Consider the following 16,772-nt stretch of genomic DNA (forward strand, 5'->3'; position numbering starts at 1 on the left):
AAGCTGGTACGACAAAAGGATGGCGGCCAATGGCTCTCCTAATAGCGCTATAGGAGGCAATTCGTATAACCACGTCGATGAAGAGCCAGAAACATGCCTCACTACGGAAGAGTTGTCGAGAGAAATAGCTGCTTTGGATGCCCAGCGATCAGTAGGTCCCTTTCCACTCACGATGACCCAGGTTGAGGATCCGACAGCTAACGTGATGATAACAAGCGCCTGGACTTATCACCAACATCGAAGCAGCGTCTCGGCCAGTTCACCGTTGCAGCTCTCATCCTCAACCGAACAATCGGCACGGGCATCTTTGCTTTGCCGTCCACCATCCTCGATCATACGGGAAGCTCCGGAGTCGCACTTCTACTATGGGTCATCGGAGGGCTGATTATCCTCTCGTTGCACATGTGCTGGCTAGAGTTGGGCATGTCGGTGCCGTATTTCAACTACGTCGATGAAGATGGAAGGATGCGGGCCCTGGCAGCTCCGAGATCTGGTGGAGACAAGAATTTTGTGAGTTATTACTGAGATGCAAACGCCACACCTAAAAATTGAATTGTCCAAAGCTAATCACCATTATCTCATTCTTGACAGCTCGAGTACATATATCAGTATCCAAGACTCCTAGCGTCGTGCGTATTCGGCGTCATCTTCATCATCTTCGGCCACCTCGCCGCCAATGCCGTCCAATTCGGCATTCTCGTCATGCAAGCCAATCACCCCGAATGCGACTTAGAAGACGGTTGCTTCAACAAGAACGGCGCCATTGGTTGGGCCATCGCTGTCGTTACGATATGCGCCATGATTAACGTAGGCACTCGACAATTCGCCATCACCTTGAATAATCTCTTTGCCATTGCCAAGGTGCTGTTTTTAGTCTGCGTCACCTTTCTCGGTATCATCTGGGGCTCGCTCCAAAAGGAGAACCAATGCAGACAGATTAGTTGGGATATTCGAAAGGAGAATTTCAAGCCGAACTCCGGAGACATTGTCCTCGCCGTGCTTTATGCGGCGTATCCATACACCGGGTTCGAGCAGCCGTTCTACGTGTTGGCCGAAGTCAAGAATCCTAGACGTGTCTTCCCAAGGGCTACTATCACCGCCATGTTGATCGCCCTGGTGTTGTTCCCCTTAGCTAACGTCGGCTACCTATGCGTAACGCCTTACACCGGAGGGAAACCTGAGAACACGATGATAATCGCCATGTTCGAACGAATTTCAGGGACTTCCTCGGACGGCAATCAAAATGACGCCGATCACAGAGTGGTGAGGGCAATCTCCGCGCTCTTGGCAGTTTCCATCTTTGGTAACATCATGGCACAAACATTCACAGCCTCTCGGGTGAAGCAAGAGATTGCCAAGGAGGGAATTCTGCCCTTTTCCCTCTCCTTTGCCTCAGGTAGTGACTCCGTGCTATCTCAATTATTCAAGCCAAGACATACGCCGCCCCAAACGCGCTTCACGGTCGACGACGTTGAGGTCCACCCAGAGCAAGTACCCATCGCGGCGACCTTTCTCCACTGGACTATTGAAGTTGTATTCATCCTCGCCTTCGGCCTCCCTCTCGGTCCGGTTCGAGCGTATCGCATTCTGGCAGCGATCAAAACCGCGACCCTCGTCGGCATCTTAGGCCTGTTTACCGCCGCGGGTCTCCTGTATCTCAAGATCGACGCTTGGCTTTACCGAAAGACGGAAAAGGGTCGGCAGTGGGCCACGCACGTCCAGTGGCTGCCCCTTCTCAGTCCCTTGCACGCCATCGTAGCAACTGGAGGTATGGCACTCATCGTATTCGGAACATTCGCTGAGCCGACCGTGAAATTAAAGAATGTTTCTCATTTAATTGGGCCGTCTACGGCCTGGGCGGCTGTCGCGATAGCTGTGCTATGGTGGGCTTGGTTGATGTTGGACCAGAGAAGGAGGAGAGACTTCATCCACGTCGTAAGAAGGCCGTTTATTGAGAAGGATGGACCGGATGGCGAGTTGGTGTTGAAGGCGGAGATTGTGGTGCTAGAGAGGATCCCTGCGAGGGCTCGCAAGCAGATCAGCCCGGGGGTCTTGCATGCTCTTCCATAGGTGAGATAGTTGCGATTGTGTTCTCCTCAACCCGTTGAGGTAAGCAGATCTACGGCCATAGGAAACCAAATCCGTTGCCAATAGAACTCTTCAAAGTTAAGTGTTCAGGCCGGGTCAAAATATGATGTCTGCTCCGACTGAGCTGCAATGACGTGATTCCCTCTCGTGACGAAATACTGCTGGATGATCTGGCACTGGGCCCGAAGGTAGCTTTGGATCTATGCGTAAATGTTTCCAGGCTAAAGGTTGGCCGAAACGGCTTGCTTGAAGTCGTCTGGAAGGTTGGAGTGGCACTGAAAAGACTGCTCCAGCATTCGCCTTTCCGACCATGAGGAACAGGGTTACCCCTGATGAGGAATGACCATGAGCAAATCCCTGGGTCGAAAATAAGATGAATTTATCTGGATGGTGGTAAGATTGAGGGTTCAATTCCGCAGGCTCATTATTTTCAACCGCCGCCGCACGAACAGCAACTCCGATCAGCTCGTCTTACATTACCCAGATAATCCGCAATCTACCCCTTGAAGCCGGCAGCTCGATGCCTGTCATGAACGCTGTTTTCTTCAGTCAAAATTGCCCTCCTTTTCGTACGATTTGCCCGAGGTCGCTGTCGGGGTGGAGAAGATTGGTTTAGCAGTGCTATTTAAAGCACCGACGCGGTCAAAAGTTGGTCCGTTAGACCCTCTCAAATTAGGAGCACCAAACCTCGGATTACAACTTACTAGGGACCATCGCCCCGGTTTTGGGCAGAGATGGTAATCTCTGCGGTAATGCTTATGTAGTAGGTTCGCATCGGTAATGGGACAAGATCGGCGCAGTTGGGCTCGGACTCGCCTCCACTACTGAGCTGCAACAATTTGCCGTAAGGGAAGTCTTGAGTATTTATGTGCCGGTTGCCTCAACTGCAACTTCAAAGCTCGTAGCTTGTAAACACCTCAGTCACGCGGTGCCTTTCTCACTATCACGGCCAGCGCACCATCACGATGGCAGCCCTAAAGACACTTTTCAGGACGCTCTCTGTCCTTCTCTTTGCAATTTCAGCATTGGCAGCAGTCCCAACCTCGCGCCGCTTCGACCTCTCAAAACCGTCATACGACCTCTTCCGCAGCAAACCCCTCCACGATGACACCGTCCAACAGAGCTTCGTCTTCGACAATGTTAACCGTCGACTCTTCGTCGCCCAGCGCCGCAACGGGGCCGCAGAAGGCGCCGGTCATCTTACAATTACGCAGCTGGACTTTTCCGGCAAGGAGCTGGGCCACATGTACCTCCAAAGCTTCGGCCACGGTGTCGCCATTGGTGCTCAACCCGTAGGCTCGTCGACGTATCTTTGGACAGAAGTCGATCCCAAGGCGAGCGGCTACGGCCAAAAGTTAGCGAGGTTCAAGTTCGTCAATGGCGCCACCTTGAAAGGTTCTTCGAGCGCCGTGCAAAAGTTCTCGCCAGTTTCGGGGGCGACGGAATACACTTGCACCACCGACCCCGTCACCAACAGGCTCATCGTGCGGTATCAAAAGAGCGGAGCCAAGCATATCGCTGTGTACGATCTCGCGGCGGCGACCAAGGGTGACTTTTCCAAGCCATTAGTCAATTTCCCGCAGCCGCTGCCAAAGACACGTGGAAGCAGGTTCCAGGGCTACACGGCTTACGGACAGTATCTATATCTGCTTTGGGGGGATTCGTACGACGCCAGCGGCGGTGTCGTGAACTCGGAGCTTGCAAGCGTCAACATGAACACGGGCAAGATCAAGCAAGGGCCCATCCTTACCAAGGCCGGATCGACGTTGAGTTTCAGGGAGCCTGAAGGGTTGGCTATTTACCGGACCGCTGCTGGCGAGATACGATTGTTCTTAGGCTTTGCTTCTGGGAAAGCGGGAGACAGGCGATCCAACCTATTTTATAAGAACGTCTTGGTCTCTTAAGAAACCCGCTCTCCTCTAGATGGACAAGCCGGGTTCAATACTTGCTGCGACATAGGATATTCAATATAATGTAAATTTAGAGTGTGATAAATAGACGTCCACGCCGTTAATGCTTTGATGTCGGAGACTTTCCACTATCCAACGTACTACTGGTTCCTGACAGGGTTATTTGCAAGATCGCGTGTCTCTCCGTCTTCGGGGAATAATGCTACTCATGGGTTAGAGATCACACAAAGGAGCGCGCTAGTACTGATTTTAATCTCCATACGCGGCAAAAAGGACTTCCCTATTCGCAAGAGCCGCTGTTTCCGTAAAGGGATCGGATTTTTACTTCCATATATGCCAACACTAGCGTCCGTCCATATGCTCTCCCCTCCGCTAAGAAATGGACGCGCCGTCTCGATCCAAGGCCCACTCAACAACGAGATCCGGATTCGCATCGACGTCGTCTTGACACGCCTTCAACCATCTCCAATACGGCTCACCATTAATCAGCGCCTTTTCCAAGTCCGCGTACTTTCGTTCTACTTTTGAGATTTTGCGACCGGTGGCAGTCTTCGCTAGATCAAGGATGTCCCTTAGCTTTCCGAGGCACGACTTGACCGCCACAACATCCTCATAGCTTCGGACGGTCAGTTTACGCCAATCCTGCTTGCCCAGGAGGCCGGTATGCAAGAGTAACGTCCGAGCTTCGTGAATGTATGTCCTAGGTAGGCCAGCTCCATTCAAGCTCTGGTAAAAAAAGTCCCACCCGAACGCAACGGGGCCGGAGATACAGTCTTCCTGCAACTCGATGCAGTACTTGTACCGCCTGCAAAGGACCTTGGCTAGCTCCTCCCGACCATTCTTCTCGGCGAAGCAAGAGTTGCAAAGGGATTTGTTGATGAGTTTGTCTGTTAATACGACACCATTCCAGTCTGGCCTTCTCGGTCCCGTAGTACCAATGCGACGCGTTATCGTTGGAAACCAGCGATTATACGCCGGGCCCATTCGGAAATCCCGCATCTCTTTCCAGGATGAACAGCCCGGACACCGAATAATGTGCATTGACCACGGCCCCGCCAAGTATTGTAAGTAGTGAGGGACCGGGCAATTGACGTCTGGACGATCATTTTCTAATGTATCAGAGAAGCCGGGAAAGTACCGATCTAGATGTGTCGGGAAGGGCATGTCTCGCAGAGATAAGACTGGCACCTTTTCTGTTCCTCTGTTCATTTCGTGCGAAATCGGTACAAGCTCTCCCCGCTGGAAGCAACACTCAACGCACCGACGACGGTGGCGTAGACCAGCACGGGGGCAGCGCTCCCAGATCGGGTCGTTGTCAGTGCTATTATCATCTCCCAACCTCGTTCCTGAGGTGGGGGCAGTGGGACTCCACGAGGTTAACATCCCATAAGCATCAAAGTCTTTGCGGAGAGGTTTGTTATACTGGTAGTTATATATGTATGGAGGGGTGAACAATTTGGTGGGCAGGAGGCAGAGGCAGCTGGTGCATGCCCAGGAGGAATCCCACCACTCTTCCGGTTCCTGCCCTCGGAACGATGTGACCGGGGCGCCGTACTTGTCGAGAGTCTCAAGGGCGAGTAGTCGCTCTACAAAATGGACTCTTTGAGGATCGATGAGCTTCCGGAGTCGGCGACAGGTTTGGCTGGCTGCGATCAGGGTGATCGGATCAAGAGAGGAGATGATGGAGCATTGGAGCTCGGTGGGTAGCTGTAAGAAGTCGAACATGGCAGTGCTTTCCGGCGTTATGCTTATTACTATGTCAGATCTTAGAGAGTCTGTTTTGGTTTGGAAATTTGACGGTTTCGGTTTTGATGTTTGCCACGCGGGTCGACCAAGTTCCTTGATGTCATGGCAGGACGGCTGGATCAAATGGCACGCACCCGTAACACACTGGCATGGCACTGGTCTGGCACTGGCATAGCGCTGCAGAAATGATCACGTTGGTGGGGTCGGAGTTTCTCCTTGGGGCGAAAAAACGGTGCTCACATGATCACGTGTTTTTCATTCCAGCCATACTCACGTGATAAACCGGTACCACTGAACTTGTTACATGTCAACAACAGGAGTAAGACTGCATAAAAAGTCACGCAACTTTATCCAACCGAATGAAGTATACGGAGTACGCATACACTGGCATGATATATATAATAGGCTCCTGACTTGATGGGGTCGAATACGCATACGAAGTAGTCCATCCTAGACTATTTAGATATAGAAGCGATGCTCAACAGGAGACCGGCAAGGTGTTTCTGTCGATGCCTCTTATCGTTCCCATAATACTTCGTACACTGTCTCTATTTCAAATTTCATATCGCGAGAACCAGAACGTGAAATCGATTCCATTGACAACTAGTTTCCGAGTCTGCAAAACAATATCTTGTTTGAACGCCCGCAAGAAAAGGACATCTTTTCCCGCAGAATACTGGTCGAATCTGGAAGCTCCTCTCTCAAGCCTGTCCGGGAAATTTTCTATGGGGCACGCAGCGCGGCAGCTCTGTCGGCTTGCGGCTTTACTTCAGCGGCCCATACATGCAGCTTCTTAATACTAATATATTTTAAAGGCCTCTACTTTCCGTCCGTCTTTTTGATGCTCCCGAACTGCTTCTCCGTTCATGATACCGTGGACATAGCATTCACCGATACAACCTTCACGGAGAATGAATGGGACCCGACCGCCCGCCAAGACACACACTGTATCTCCAACCTGTACAATTCTTGGTCCTAAGCCCATGAAGCCACGCTTTGTCTGGAACAGGGCATGCCCCAACAAATATCTCTAGCGACTAATTCCCATGTTTTCCACAAGAATCAGCGACAGTGTCCTGACACTTGTACGCAGGCGACCAATTGACACCCTCTTGAGGTAATTTGCAGAAGATCACGTGACGAAGCCAAGCCTGACCGTCTCCTTTGTTTCTCATTTCTCACAGGATGTCATTTCTCACAGGATGTACCCGATAAAGAGCATGTTAACAACCCAAGTAAAACTCGCAACTTTAGTTATCAGAAGTATCCTCAGATATTCCTGGGCGGGCACTATACCACCGGCAATAAGTGATGCCGAACCCCTTGGCTGAAAACTGGAGCAGCCACGCAATGCAGGATTGGTAATTGCATTGCATATATCGGCCCTACCAAGCGCCCCGGAATTAGGAGGGTGGGATCACAGCTTGCCAGTCTGACAAAGGCCAAAGCGGCATCGAATGGTGGAATAACGGAGGATGTCGGGCCTATATTGACATCGCCTACGGACCGATTCATGGTTCACCGCCGGCTGATATATTTCTGGCCATGTGACCTGCATGTGACTCGGCGGCCGGTTATCCGCCAGTTCCCCATTGCGACGATGCTGCCAGGAGAATATCAAGAGCTTTGTCATTGTGATCCGAGCAGCCCGGGACTTCCTGGTAGCGAGAACTGCCGTGCTAAAGGGCGCGTTGTCTCAGCCTAACAGTGAGTGGATGAGATGCCTTTTCGACTCCGTTTTGGATGTATAAAGCTTCAGCCACGAACCGGGGAAAGATAGAATGATCGTTGTCTGCCAAGCTTGCTCGCAAACTATTCGACGTCATGCTGCATCGCATTTCTTTTCATATTCTAGCCATCATGGGAGTGTGCGCTTCTGCCCTCTCGGCCGATTACATTATTGTCGGCGCCGGGACGAGTGGTCTAGTAGTTGCGAACCGGCTTTCTGAAAACCCTGACGTGACTGTTGTGGTTATCGAGCCCGGCACCGACCAGCGAGCAAACCCTAATGTCACGGATCCCGACAACTTTCAAGTTCCTTTTGGGACCGAAATCGATTGGAGCTATGATGTTGTATCGCAGCCTGACGCAGGTGGTCAAACATTTATCCTCCATCAGGGCAAGGCATGGGGAGGCACAAGTACCATCAATGGTGAGTTGGTGGGTGCGAATCGCGAAGCCCCGTCGTGTGCTAAGCCCAGCGTTAGGAATGACGTATATCCGCGGCGAAAGTGCCCAAATCGACGCCTGGGAGAAACTAGGGAATCCTGGATGGAACTGGGATTCTCTGTTCCCATACTACATCAAGTCCGAGAACTACACCATTCCAAACAAATCCCAACTTGCAGCCGGCGCCACATACCATGTCGACTGGCACGGTTTTAATGGTCCGCTGAATACTGGCTACTCTCCAAACCTAGTCAACACGTCATCCGCAGCTCTTATAACTGAAACATGGCAGGGTCTGTCTCTCCCGCACAACCCCGACCTCAATAGTGGACACCCACATGGCTTTTCCATCGGTCCCATGACTGTCGATGCCGAGCAGAATCTGAGATGGGATGCCGCTCGCGCGTACTACTACCCTGTTGAACAGCGACCTAACCTAAGCATCGTCCGCGGTGCGGTAAAACGCGTCGTCTGGAAAGATCGCAGGAATGAAAATGGTGGGAGGAAACGCGGCCTCGAGGCCAAAGGTGTGGAGTACATAACCGATAACGGCAAGTTACATGTTCTAGAAGCGAAGAAAGAGGTGATACTGTCGGCAGGCTCTGTGAGAACTCCGCTCATCCTCGAGGGCTCTGGCATTGGAAATCCAAGGTACTATAGATTTATCCAACTTTCCACGAGGTCGCATGTGTTCTAACAAAATTTCGCTAGCCTACTCGAATCTCTCGGCATCGAGACTAAGGTCGCGCTTCCCGGCGTAGGAGAAAATTTCCTCGAGCAGACCAACCACTTGCTTGGGTTTGCGGCAACCACGGAAATTGAACCCACATGGGGCGGATACCACGGCTTTGTGACGATGCAGGACCTATTCGGCGATGTAACCCCTGACCTGGCTGCGTCGACTCGGGCAAAGATTCCTCAGTGGGCCAAAGTCGCCGTTGGGGATAGTGCAAAGACTGGCCTAAGTACGGAACCGGTTGAAAAGCTGTTACGTATACAGCACGACCTGCTCTTCAAACAGAAAGTGGCCGCCGCTGAAATTATCATCGGGGTAATCCCTGGCGACGGCGTCTCCCTTGCGGGCGCCACCTACTGGCTCCTCATGCCGTTCTCTCGTGGCAACGTGCACCTCGGATCAGTCGATGAAATTAACGATCCCATCATCGACCCTCGATTCTTCCGTGCCGACTTTGATTTGTCCGCCACCGTCGCCACGGGAAGACTTGGCCAAAAGTTCTGGCTCTCCGATCCGGTGAGCAGTCTTATCCTCGCTCCGGTGCTTCCTGGGGAAGACCTTTTGCCCAACAACGCTACAGATGAGCAATGGGACGCGTTTACTCGTGGGTCTGGTAAGTCTCGCAGCACGCCGGCACCCCTGCACTCATTTAGTTGATTGAATGGCTAATCCCTGCTTCATAGCGGTGCCGAATTCTCATGGACTCGGTAGCGCGTCCATGATGGCCCGGGAACTTGGCGGCGTGGTGGATCTAGAACTGAGGGTTTACGGAACGACAAATGTACGTGTTGTCGATGCATCGATTATCCCCATGCAGATTAGCGGACATCTTACGGCAACCATCTATGCCGTTGCCGAGCGTGCATCGGACATCATCAAGGGAACCTGGAATTAGGCCCGGATCGCGAACCTGGAGGGCGAGAAGAGCATTTTAAGGGTTACATTTTGCCGTTCACAAATGCAATTTCATCAAACTTTCGTCCCTTCCAATCGAGAACGCATTGTGTGTAAATAGAAGACCAATATTAACAAATTTCTTTTTCCTCCAACTCCTCATCACTTTCGTAAACCGGTGTGTTCTTCATGACAAGAGTTTGATGAGCGAGCGCAAACAGATGATCAAGATTTGACTCATCCGAGATATCGCAGGGATAGAAGAGGAGTGGTTTTTCCATCTCCAAGTTTAACGGGCGTCGCAAGACCCCCGTGATGTAGTCAATGGCCTCCTTTGGGTCATCGCCGCCAGAGTAGTCGTGGTGTTGTAGCCGGAACGACTCGACCGTGAAGCTGTCTTTGAATGCGGAGAGGTTGACGAGAAATAGGACGAGAGGTTTTGTCCCCATCCACCTCGAGTGGTAGTAACTACTGAGCATCATAGAGGTTTCGTCTAAAATTGACACACTCTCATCTTCCATCAATCTCTCGGCGTGGGTTGTGAGGTCCCATATATATACGGCGAAGAGAGCATCGGATACGAGCTCCTTCGCTAGTCTCCGAGCATGGCCACATCCACCATGTATGAAGGGAAGAATTTCTAACTTCCAAGACCTACGGGATAATATGGCGGTTGTTCTCGAGAATCCTCTTCTTCTTTGGATGATGAAGGCGACGTCCGCCGTGGTGGGGTGGTACTCTCCGCAGATCATACGGGGTAGGTGGCCGACACTGCAAACATGAAGTCTTAGTAAACATGGTGAACTTAAATAGAGATGCAGAGTGAGAACATACATGCTGTCGAGATAGTATCTCCGATTTTTGGGGATTAGGCGATATTGGACCAGGCCAGAGTCGGTCTCGAGGAGCTGCTTAAAGTTGGGGCTCCCCAACAGCTCCTGGATGCCCTCTAGGATGCTTTCGGTCAAAGTTTCTTTCGATATATCAAGCTTGGCCATGATATATTCTACCTGTCCAATGACGCTATTGTAGCACCCTCTATAATTTTTGCTCAGCTCCTCCAGAATGTCCCTCAACCAGGCAGACAACTCTTGACTGAGATCTTCGCGATAGGTATACGTGTCATGTACGTTCGTTGCAAGAAGGTTCGCAACTAGAGGCGTTCCAAGATCTCTGTCCCCGGTAAAGTAGACAGAGTGATGATTCTCTCGTTGGAAGTCCGCTAGGAGTTCTTTGTCGATCGCGAGAGACCTCGCTTCGGCGCTGCGGGACGAGATCCATGATTTCATAGCTGGGGACCACGTAGGAAGCGGAAATTGTAGGTTATGGATTCAAATTCCAGGAGACAAGTTGTTAAGATAAGAGTAAAGGGGTGTACGTTTCATTATCGTCCTCCGGGTCGATCTCGAACCATGTGGCAAAGGCGGGGGACATGCCGTGGGCAGTTCGCCTGGGCCGCCTGCAATTCTATTCCGCGAATATCACGTGGAACGTAGATCCTACCCAGCGAATGCTTGTTTTTAATTTCGGTTTCATTTTCCTGCATCTCGGTTATAGCATTTCGCCGTCGGTAGAAGTTCCGTATCTTCGTGGACAAGGCAGTTCCTACGGCATGCACTATTTGGATAAATGTGACAGGGCCGCCGAACCCCGAAAAGATCGCTTATTATTGATATCGTTACGGTATTAGGGTCCTTCCACGTCCGGCAACTGTCGACCGAGCAAGCCCCCGGCCGAGGACCCATCCCACCTCTTCGCCCCGTTCCAACTCCTAGCGTGTGACTTGTCATCGGGAGGGAAGCGGATGACTACAATTGGTACTAAAGACAAGATTTACCATTGCCAGAAGGTTCTTACAGCATTGGGCATTGGGAACTTCGCAGCCGGACAAACGGGAGCGGGTGATGGCGGACGCCGGTGATACAAAGCAAACGATCTATGTATCGTCTTATTCTACATAACCAACGCTAGTGGCGCCTCATATCGGCACCGGCCATTGCCAACATGTGAATTTACAAACGAGCAGAATACAAAAACAAAAACAGGCGATACCGCAAACGGCAGACAAACATGGCCAACACGAATGACGCTCAATCCGAGACTTGAGCCTACAATTTAGGCGGGCCCAAGGTAAGTGTACCAAAGAGGATTATTAGTATGATATCATCTGTAGCATGCTGTCATAGGACTTAAACTTACACACGTAAACTCATGTAGCCCATGAACAGACCCCATAGGCCCGTATGAGCAATCCACCGAATCCCTGTTCTTAGTGATGCGCACACACTAGCGGTTCGCTTATATTAGTTCCTGTATCGACATGGAATCTATACATTGATTCCGGGGACTGCCGAAAAAGGTTGGGGATGACCATCGCCGCCTAAAGGACGAGTCTCGCTTCTTAGGACCGTGGACAAACTTACATATCCAGGAGTTCCCGTCATAGACCCACCGGCCTTGTCAAATGAGATGAGATCGTACCGAAGCTTGTCATTCTTCCGCTGGTAAAGGGTCAAAACTCCAAGAGCCCCACTGGTGAATGGACTCTTGCCGCTGTCCGTTATTTCTAGGCGTGTGATGCCCCCTTTTCCTTCGCACCCATCGCAGTTGTAGCCCCCTTCGCCCCTGGTGAGATCACCATAGATGGAATCGGTAGCCGAATGGGCGTTCTGGAACTCCTTACAGCTCGGGTCACGAACTGGCTTGATTGTATCCCATATAGATACGGAAGTCGGCTGAAACACTGCCCATCAAGGCGCCAAAACACACAATCTGCTTAAGTTGGAAAAGCATTGTGGGAAAGGTAGAACAATTTTTGTAGTGGGTGCGATGAGAGTCAATAAGTGGAGGAGAATGTGAATAGAGTTGATAGATGCGGCTTCACTCTGACGTCTGATGGCCAAGAGGATTTCTACCCGAGAGGCCCTTTATGTATGTTAATTTCTCGACTTGCCGACCCATCGTCCTCCACGTGGGAAGATATCGGACTTCGGTCATCATACGAGGTTGGAACGCGAGGTAGAAACTGCATATAACTCTGAATCCCCCAGGAGTCGCGATGCAACTTGAAGAAAGAAGCGGTGATCTGCTGGCCAGCTTCTCAGCCGCGCCGAGCGGCCTCATGGGACCGAACATCTATTTTAGAAGCGGACCCTGGCAATATCCGTTTCCGTTGGCGCCAACCATCCGTTTTCGGCAACCGAAAGCCACAGTAGTGGTATGATGGCCCATTTCGGTTGAGAGGAAGATTGCACTGCCTGCATTTATGAGAGGCAGTGCCCTGGCTAGTACAGAGTACGTCGTTGATACGGCCGAAACAGTGCAGCACGGTTACCCATTCGGCAAATTTGGCCGTTGACTTCGCCGGAGGATACCTACACTCATTTCAGCTTAGTGCCAATGCATCCTTAACTTCATGATCGTAGCAAACGAGTTGGGGCGCTTCTGAATGGAGGAGATACGCAGTTCATGTTCTTATTGGCGGATAACCGGTGGTGGAAAGCCAACACAAGCCCTTCCCTTGCCCCTTGCCTAACAGAACCCTGGTGCCGCCACGAAGCTCTCGCTCACCGCCTGGGCTCTATCAGCATCTGATCGCCGACACTTGATCCTTCTTTGTTGATCTCGGCGATTGAGCCCTTGGCATCACCCCAGGGTAGGAATATTCCATGCCGCAGCAACAAACCATCTGATAAGTTGAAGTGAGCCTTGCCAAGAAGGATTTATCCCTTGGGACAATCGCAATAAAATGCAGTCCAATGGGGACTGGGGGAGAGGTTCGTGACGGAATGGAGAGGTGGTAGGTCTAGAATCCAAGATGCTCCCTGTTCATGTACAAACTTATCCAGTACCCGATTCCTCATCTTCGCGACACTCAAGTTAAGTCCCGTTCCAGCAGAGGCAGCTGTAAGATGAGCCGGCTACCTGCCCCAAAACTAATTGAGATGAAATATTGATCCCTTGAAATGCACATATGCATTTGTGATCAAGAGCTGCATCCTCCAGTTCTCCCCTCCAGGCACGCCAGTACGGTGTCTAAGTCGCATTTCATTTCCGTAGTAGTTGATTCCAACGCGAAAGTTGGAGCAAGGTGTCTTCAAGGACTTCCATCCAATAGCAATCGCGCTCTATGTTCGCCCCTGGTTCGGTAGTGCTGTTAGAGATGGCATCCCTCGTAAGCTGGATCGCATGTGTCAGGTAGCCTTAGTCCTCCTGAATCGACTCGATCCCTTTGGGTCCGGGATGGATACCTTGCCCGCCATGGACCTGCTCGCAATGCTGAACCAGATCGTGCAGAGTTGGTAACGCCTGGTCACAACAGAAGAAATTCCAAACCTCCTTTCGGAGTATCTTGTGCATATCCATCCCATCATTCAGGCCCTCGGCTACTAACAGGGATGTTCGTCCGTCATCCGCCACTACTTCAGGGTTCACTCCATTGGTGGCCATGAGTAACATGGCCACAGCCTGGCGCCGATTCACGACGGCGAAGAAGAGAGGAGTGCGCCCCATATTATCCCTTTTATCAAGGTCAATTCGCCGCGACAGAGGGCGAGACATGGTTCCAATGAGTAGGAGAACGACCTCTTCATGCCCACCTGCCGCCGCATAGGATAACGGGGTTCTGCCGTACTCGTCTTGTGAGTCGGGATCTACTGAAGCATGGTCGAGAAGAACCTTGACCACTTGAGCATGTCCCTGCTTTGCGGCAAGGGCTAGAGGTGTCCATCCAGACCGCCTACTTCGGGAATCAATGGGGCGAAGGCCCGCGTCCATGAGCAGTGCCACGGCCTCTCTGTTGCCACCCTGCGCTACGAGATGCATCAATCCCAATCCCTCTGATTGTGTGCATTCCAACTTTTCGTGTTCAAGCCACTTCTCATGACATCGAAGTAGCAAATCAAGGTTGGTGAATGGGGAGTTCGAGTCAAGTGCTATATCGAGTGGAGTACGTCCAGCGAAGTCGGTACTGTGCAGGAGGCACGCGCAATCCTGTGTGTTGAAGAACCTCAGTAGGAACTCCTCGCGGCTATTTTTGACTGCCCAGTGAAGCGGTGTCATGCCGTTCGAGTCGACCAGGTCGAGCCGTGCGCCCCCTTGGACAATGATAAGTGCTGCCGAGTCGAGTCCTTCTGAACATGCTATATGCAGGGCTGTGCGACCGAAAGCGTCTTGTTGGTCCAGATCCACACACCCAACAAGCTTCTGGATATCTTTTTCTTCGAATGCGTTTGGCAACGATGGGGATGAGACCCGATTAACCATTCCGTCTAAGGCAACGTGCAACATCGAGCGGCCGAAGATATCAGACGCAGGCGAGCTGCCAATGGATGCTAGCCCCATGGCCACTTTTCTAGCATCTCCGGACGCAATAATCGCGAATGCATTCTGCTCCACCGAAGAGAGAGGGGGAAGTGCACAGTCACTAGTTTCAGCCACCAGCTTTGCAAGTTTCTGAGAGCCTTCGTGGTATCTAGCTATATCCGGGCCCGACACCTCATCCGACCTCATGGATTGTCGAATGAGAAGAGATTCTTGTATAAGGAATGCGGCACCGGGGTTCTGGACTTGCCTCGCCGTTTCCCAGAAGGATGGCAAGACAAGATCCAAATAACTATCTTGGTGGTCGAGTGCGCTAAGTGGCAAGTCTGCAATCAGCGACACCATAGCAAATTTGAGAAAGGGGGACTGTGAGGTCTCGATCAGGCAATGGGCCTTTCGGAGAATGGAATCCCTCTCAGCCCAGAGGGCGCGTTGCGCCTCGTCTCTATTTTTCTCAATCTGGGCCTTGAATTCAGCGTAGCACTTGACTTGGGGACCTTGATCGACAATTGAAAATAGACACAGCAGATTGACTTTTCTCGCGGTCCTGGTTGCGTCAGTAAGTTAAAACTACTTCAAATCACCCAGAGTTGCCGCTGGTCTTACAGTTCGATATACTGCTGGAAACCTTCATCCTCAGCTTCCAGACCAGATGATGAACCTGGAAGGTTCAAGGCGTGCTGTTCTTTAGCACTCATGTTTTCCAAGCAGGTGAATCCCTTTAGGGCGCATCGATCGCACTTCTGACCTGGCCATACCCGGTCAACCGGTTCGCACTGACTATGAGGTTAGCTGGAAGGGGGGAGAGTTACCATTTGGATGGGGACGGCTAACTTTCTGCTTGTCTTTCCGGCACTGGGTGCACTTCTTCAAATTGAGCTGTCGGCCAGCTTGCTGCATCGTGACTGATCTCTTGGGCAGTTCCTTTGGGGGGTGATGGAAGGAGATGGTACCGGTGGGGACAAGTATGCGGGATGTCAGTGTATTTATTATACCAGGATGTGATGTCCAGGGGATGGCAGCCTGGCCCATTCATGCCGTCTGAGGAACCGCGAAACTGCGAAACTTGCGACAAGCCTAAAATGGGAATAGGGATGGGATGGATGGACCAAGTGTCGACCAATAGGGAAGTCGTCTGAGCGCCACCCATGCAGGCTTTCAATGCCCTCGATACCTTTCGCGAAGTCCATTAGGGTATGCTGTTAGCTCTTTCGTCAAGAATCCGCTCTGAATGGTCGATTTTCACACTTACTCCCTTTAGGATTGAGTAGCTATTAACTTGCCACTTCTGCACTCTTCGTCTTCTTGGCATCCAGGCTTCCCACCAGACGGGAAAGATGTTCCCTCCAGGTAACACGTCGTCGTTATCTAGGGGTGATACAAGTAGGAATGTTCTGCGCAATCTCTCTCTGGCCCCCGTTTGATTTCCTCCTCCATCTCACGCTGTCCAGTCGTTGATCTTAGCTTAACTCAGATGTAGTCCGCGCTCAGAGTTCACAGCACAACCGGCTTATAACGTCCAAAGATACCCTCCTCGTCGAGTATGCGGCGCCATTGATTACACCATTGCGAACCTGAGTTTCTCGACCTTATGTATCCGCCTTACGACGTGGGGATGAAACCGCACAAAACCGATCCGGATGTATGCTGGCCCGCTCTTGGAGTCTGGCTTCGGTGAGAGTGCCAGTCCAAACCCTCCCGTGTATCTTTCAGGTTTGGGTTCCAAATCCGCATCTTCCACGATGCCAGGGTCCAGCCAGAGACACTTCATGGTTAAGCTGTCGAGGGAATATCGTGTCGAATCGTAGAAGAATAGGTGACCAAGGGGACTACTCTCCTCATCTACTAATTCCCAACCATCGACTGAACCCTTTCCTGGTCCGTGTGATCCAGGATTTAAGATTGAC

At 51.5% G+C, this 16,772-nt stretch overlaps 5 protein-coding genes and 1 pseudogene across 5 annotated transcripts; 3 read left to right on the plus strand and 3 right to left on the minus strand.

The window, feature by feature from the left end:
• Positions 1-19: 19 nt before the first annotated feature.
• Positions 20-2,070, plus strand: SAPIO_CDS4684 (Uncharacterized protein; the record flags this gene model as incomplete). Its single annotated transcript, XM_016787173.1, has 3 exons — positions 20-151; positions 217-510; positions 592-2,070. The coding sequence occupies 3 exons, from the start codon at positions 20-22 to the stop codon at positions 2,068-2,070; spliced, it is 1,905 nt and encodes a 634-aa protein (XP_016643282.1).
• A 983-nt stretch (positions 2,071-3,053) lies between these two features.
• SAPIO_CDS4685 lies at positions 3,054-3,992 on the plus strand (annotated as a pseudogene; the record flags this gene model as incomplete).
• Positions 3,993-4,370: 378 nt separating this feature from the next.
• SAPIO_CDS4686 (uncharacterized protein) lies at positions 4,371-5,723 on the minus strand (the record flags this gene model as incomplete). Its single annotated transcript, XM_016787174.1, has 2 exons — positions 4,371-4,885; positions 5,279-5,723. The coding sequence occupies 2 exons, from the start codon at positions 5,721-5,723 to the stop codon at positions 4,371-4,373; spliced, it is 960 nt and encodes a 319-aa protein (XP_016643283.1).
• A 1,881-nt stretch (positions 5,724-7,604) lies between these two features.
• SAPIO_CDS4687 (Glucose oxidase) lies at positions 7,605-9,544 on the plus strand (the record flags this gene model as incomplete). Its single annotated transcript, XM_016787175.1, has 4 exons — positions 7,605-7,896; positions 7,952-8,564; positions 8,625-9,262; positions 9,333-9,544. 4 exons carry the CDS (start codon positions 7,605-7,607, stop codon positions 9,542-9,544), a joined length of 1,755 nt encoding a protein of 584 aa, XP_016643284.1.
• A 130-nt stretch (positions 9,545-9,674) lies between these two features.
• SAPIO_CDS4688 (uncharacterized protein) lies at positions 9,675-10,977 on the minus strand (the record flags this gene model as incomplete). The annotated part of the gene is made up of 4 exons (XM_016787176.1): positions 9,675-10,135; positions 10,202-10,314; positions 10,378-10,806; positions 10,922-10,977. 4 exons carry the CDS (start codon positions 10,975-10,977, stop codon positions 9,675-9,677), a joined length of 1,059 nt encoding a protein of 352 aa, XP_016643285.1.
• A 2,769-nt stretch (positions 10,978-13,746) lies between these two features.
• Positions 13,747-15,765, minus strand: SAPIO_CDS4689 (uncharacterized protein; the record flags this gene model as incomplete). Its single annotated transcript, XM_016787177.1, has 3 exons — positions 13,747-15,412; positions 15,472-15,613; positions 15,678-15,765. 3 exons carry the CDS (start codon positions 15,763-15,765, stop codon positions 13,747-13,749), a joined length of 1,896 nt encoding a protein of 631 aa, XP_016643286.1.
• Positions 15,766-16,772: the final 1,007 nt, after the last annotated feature.

Source organism: Scedosporium apiospermum (genome assembly GCF_000732125.1).
Source record: "Scedosporium apiospermum strain IHEM 14462 chromosome Unknown SEQ_SAPIO_0093, whole genome shotgun sequence".
Lineage (NCBI taxonomy): Eukaryota > Fungi > Ascomycota > Sordariomycetes > Microascales > Microascaceae > Scedosporium > Scedosporium apiospermum.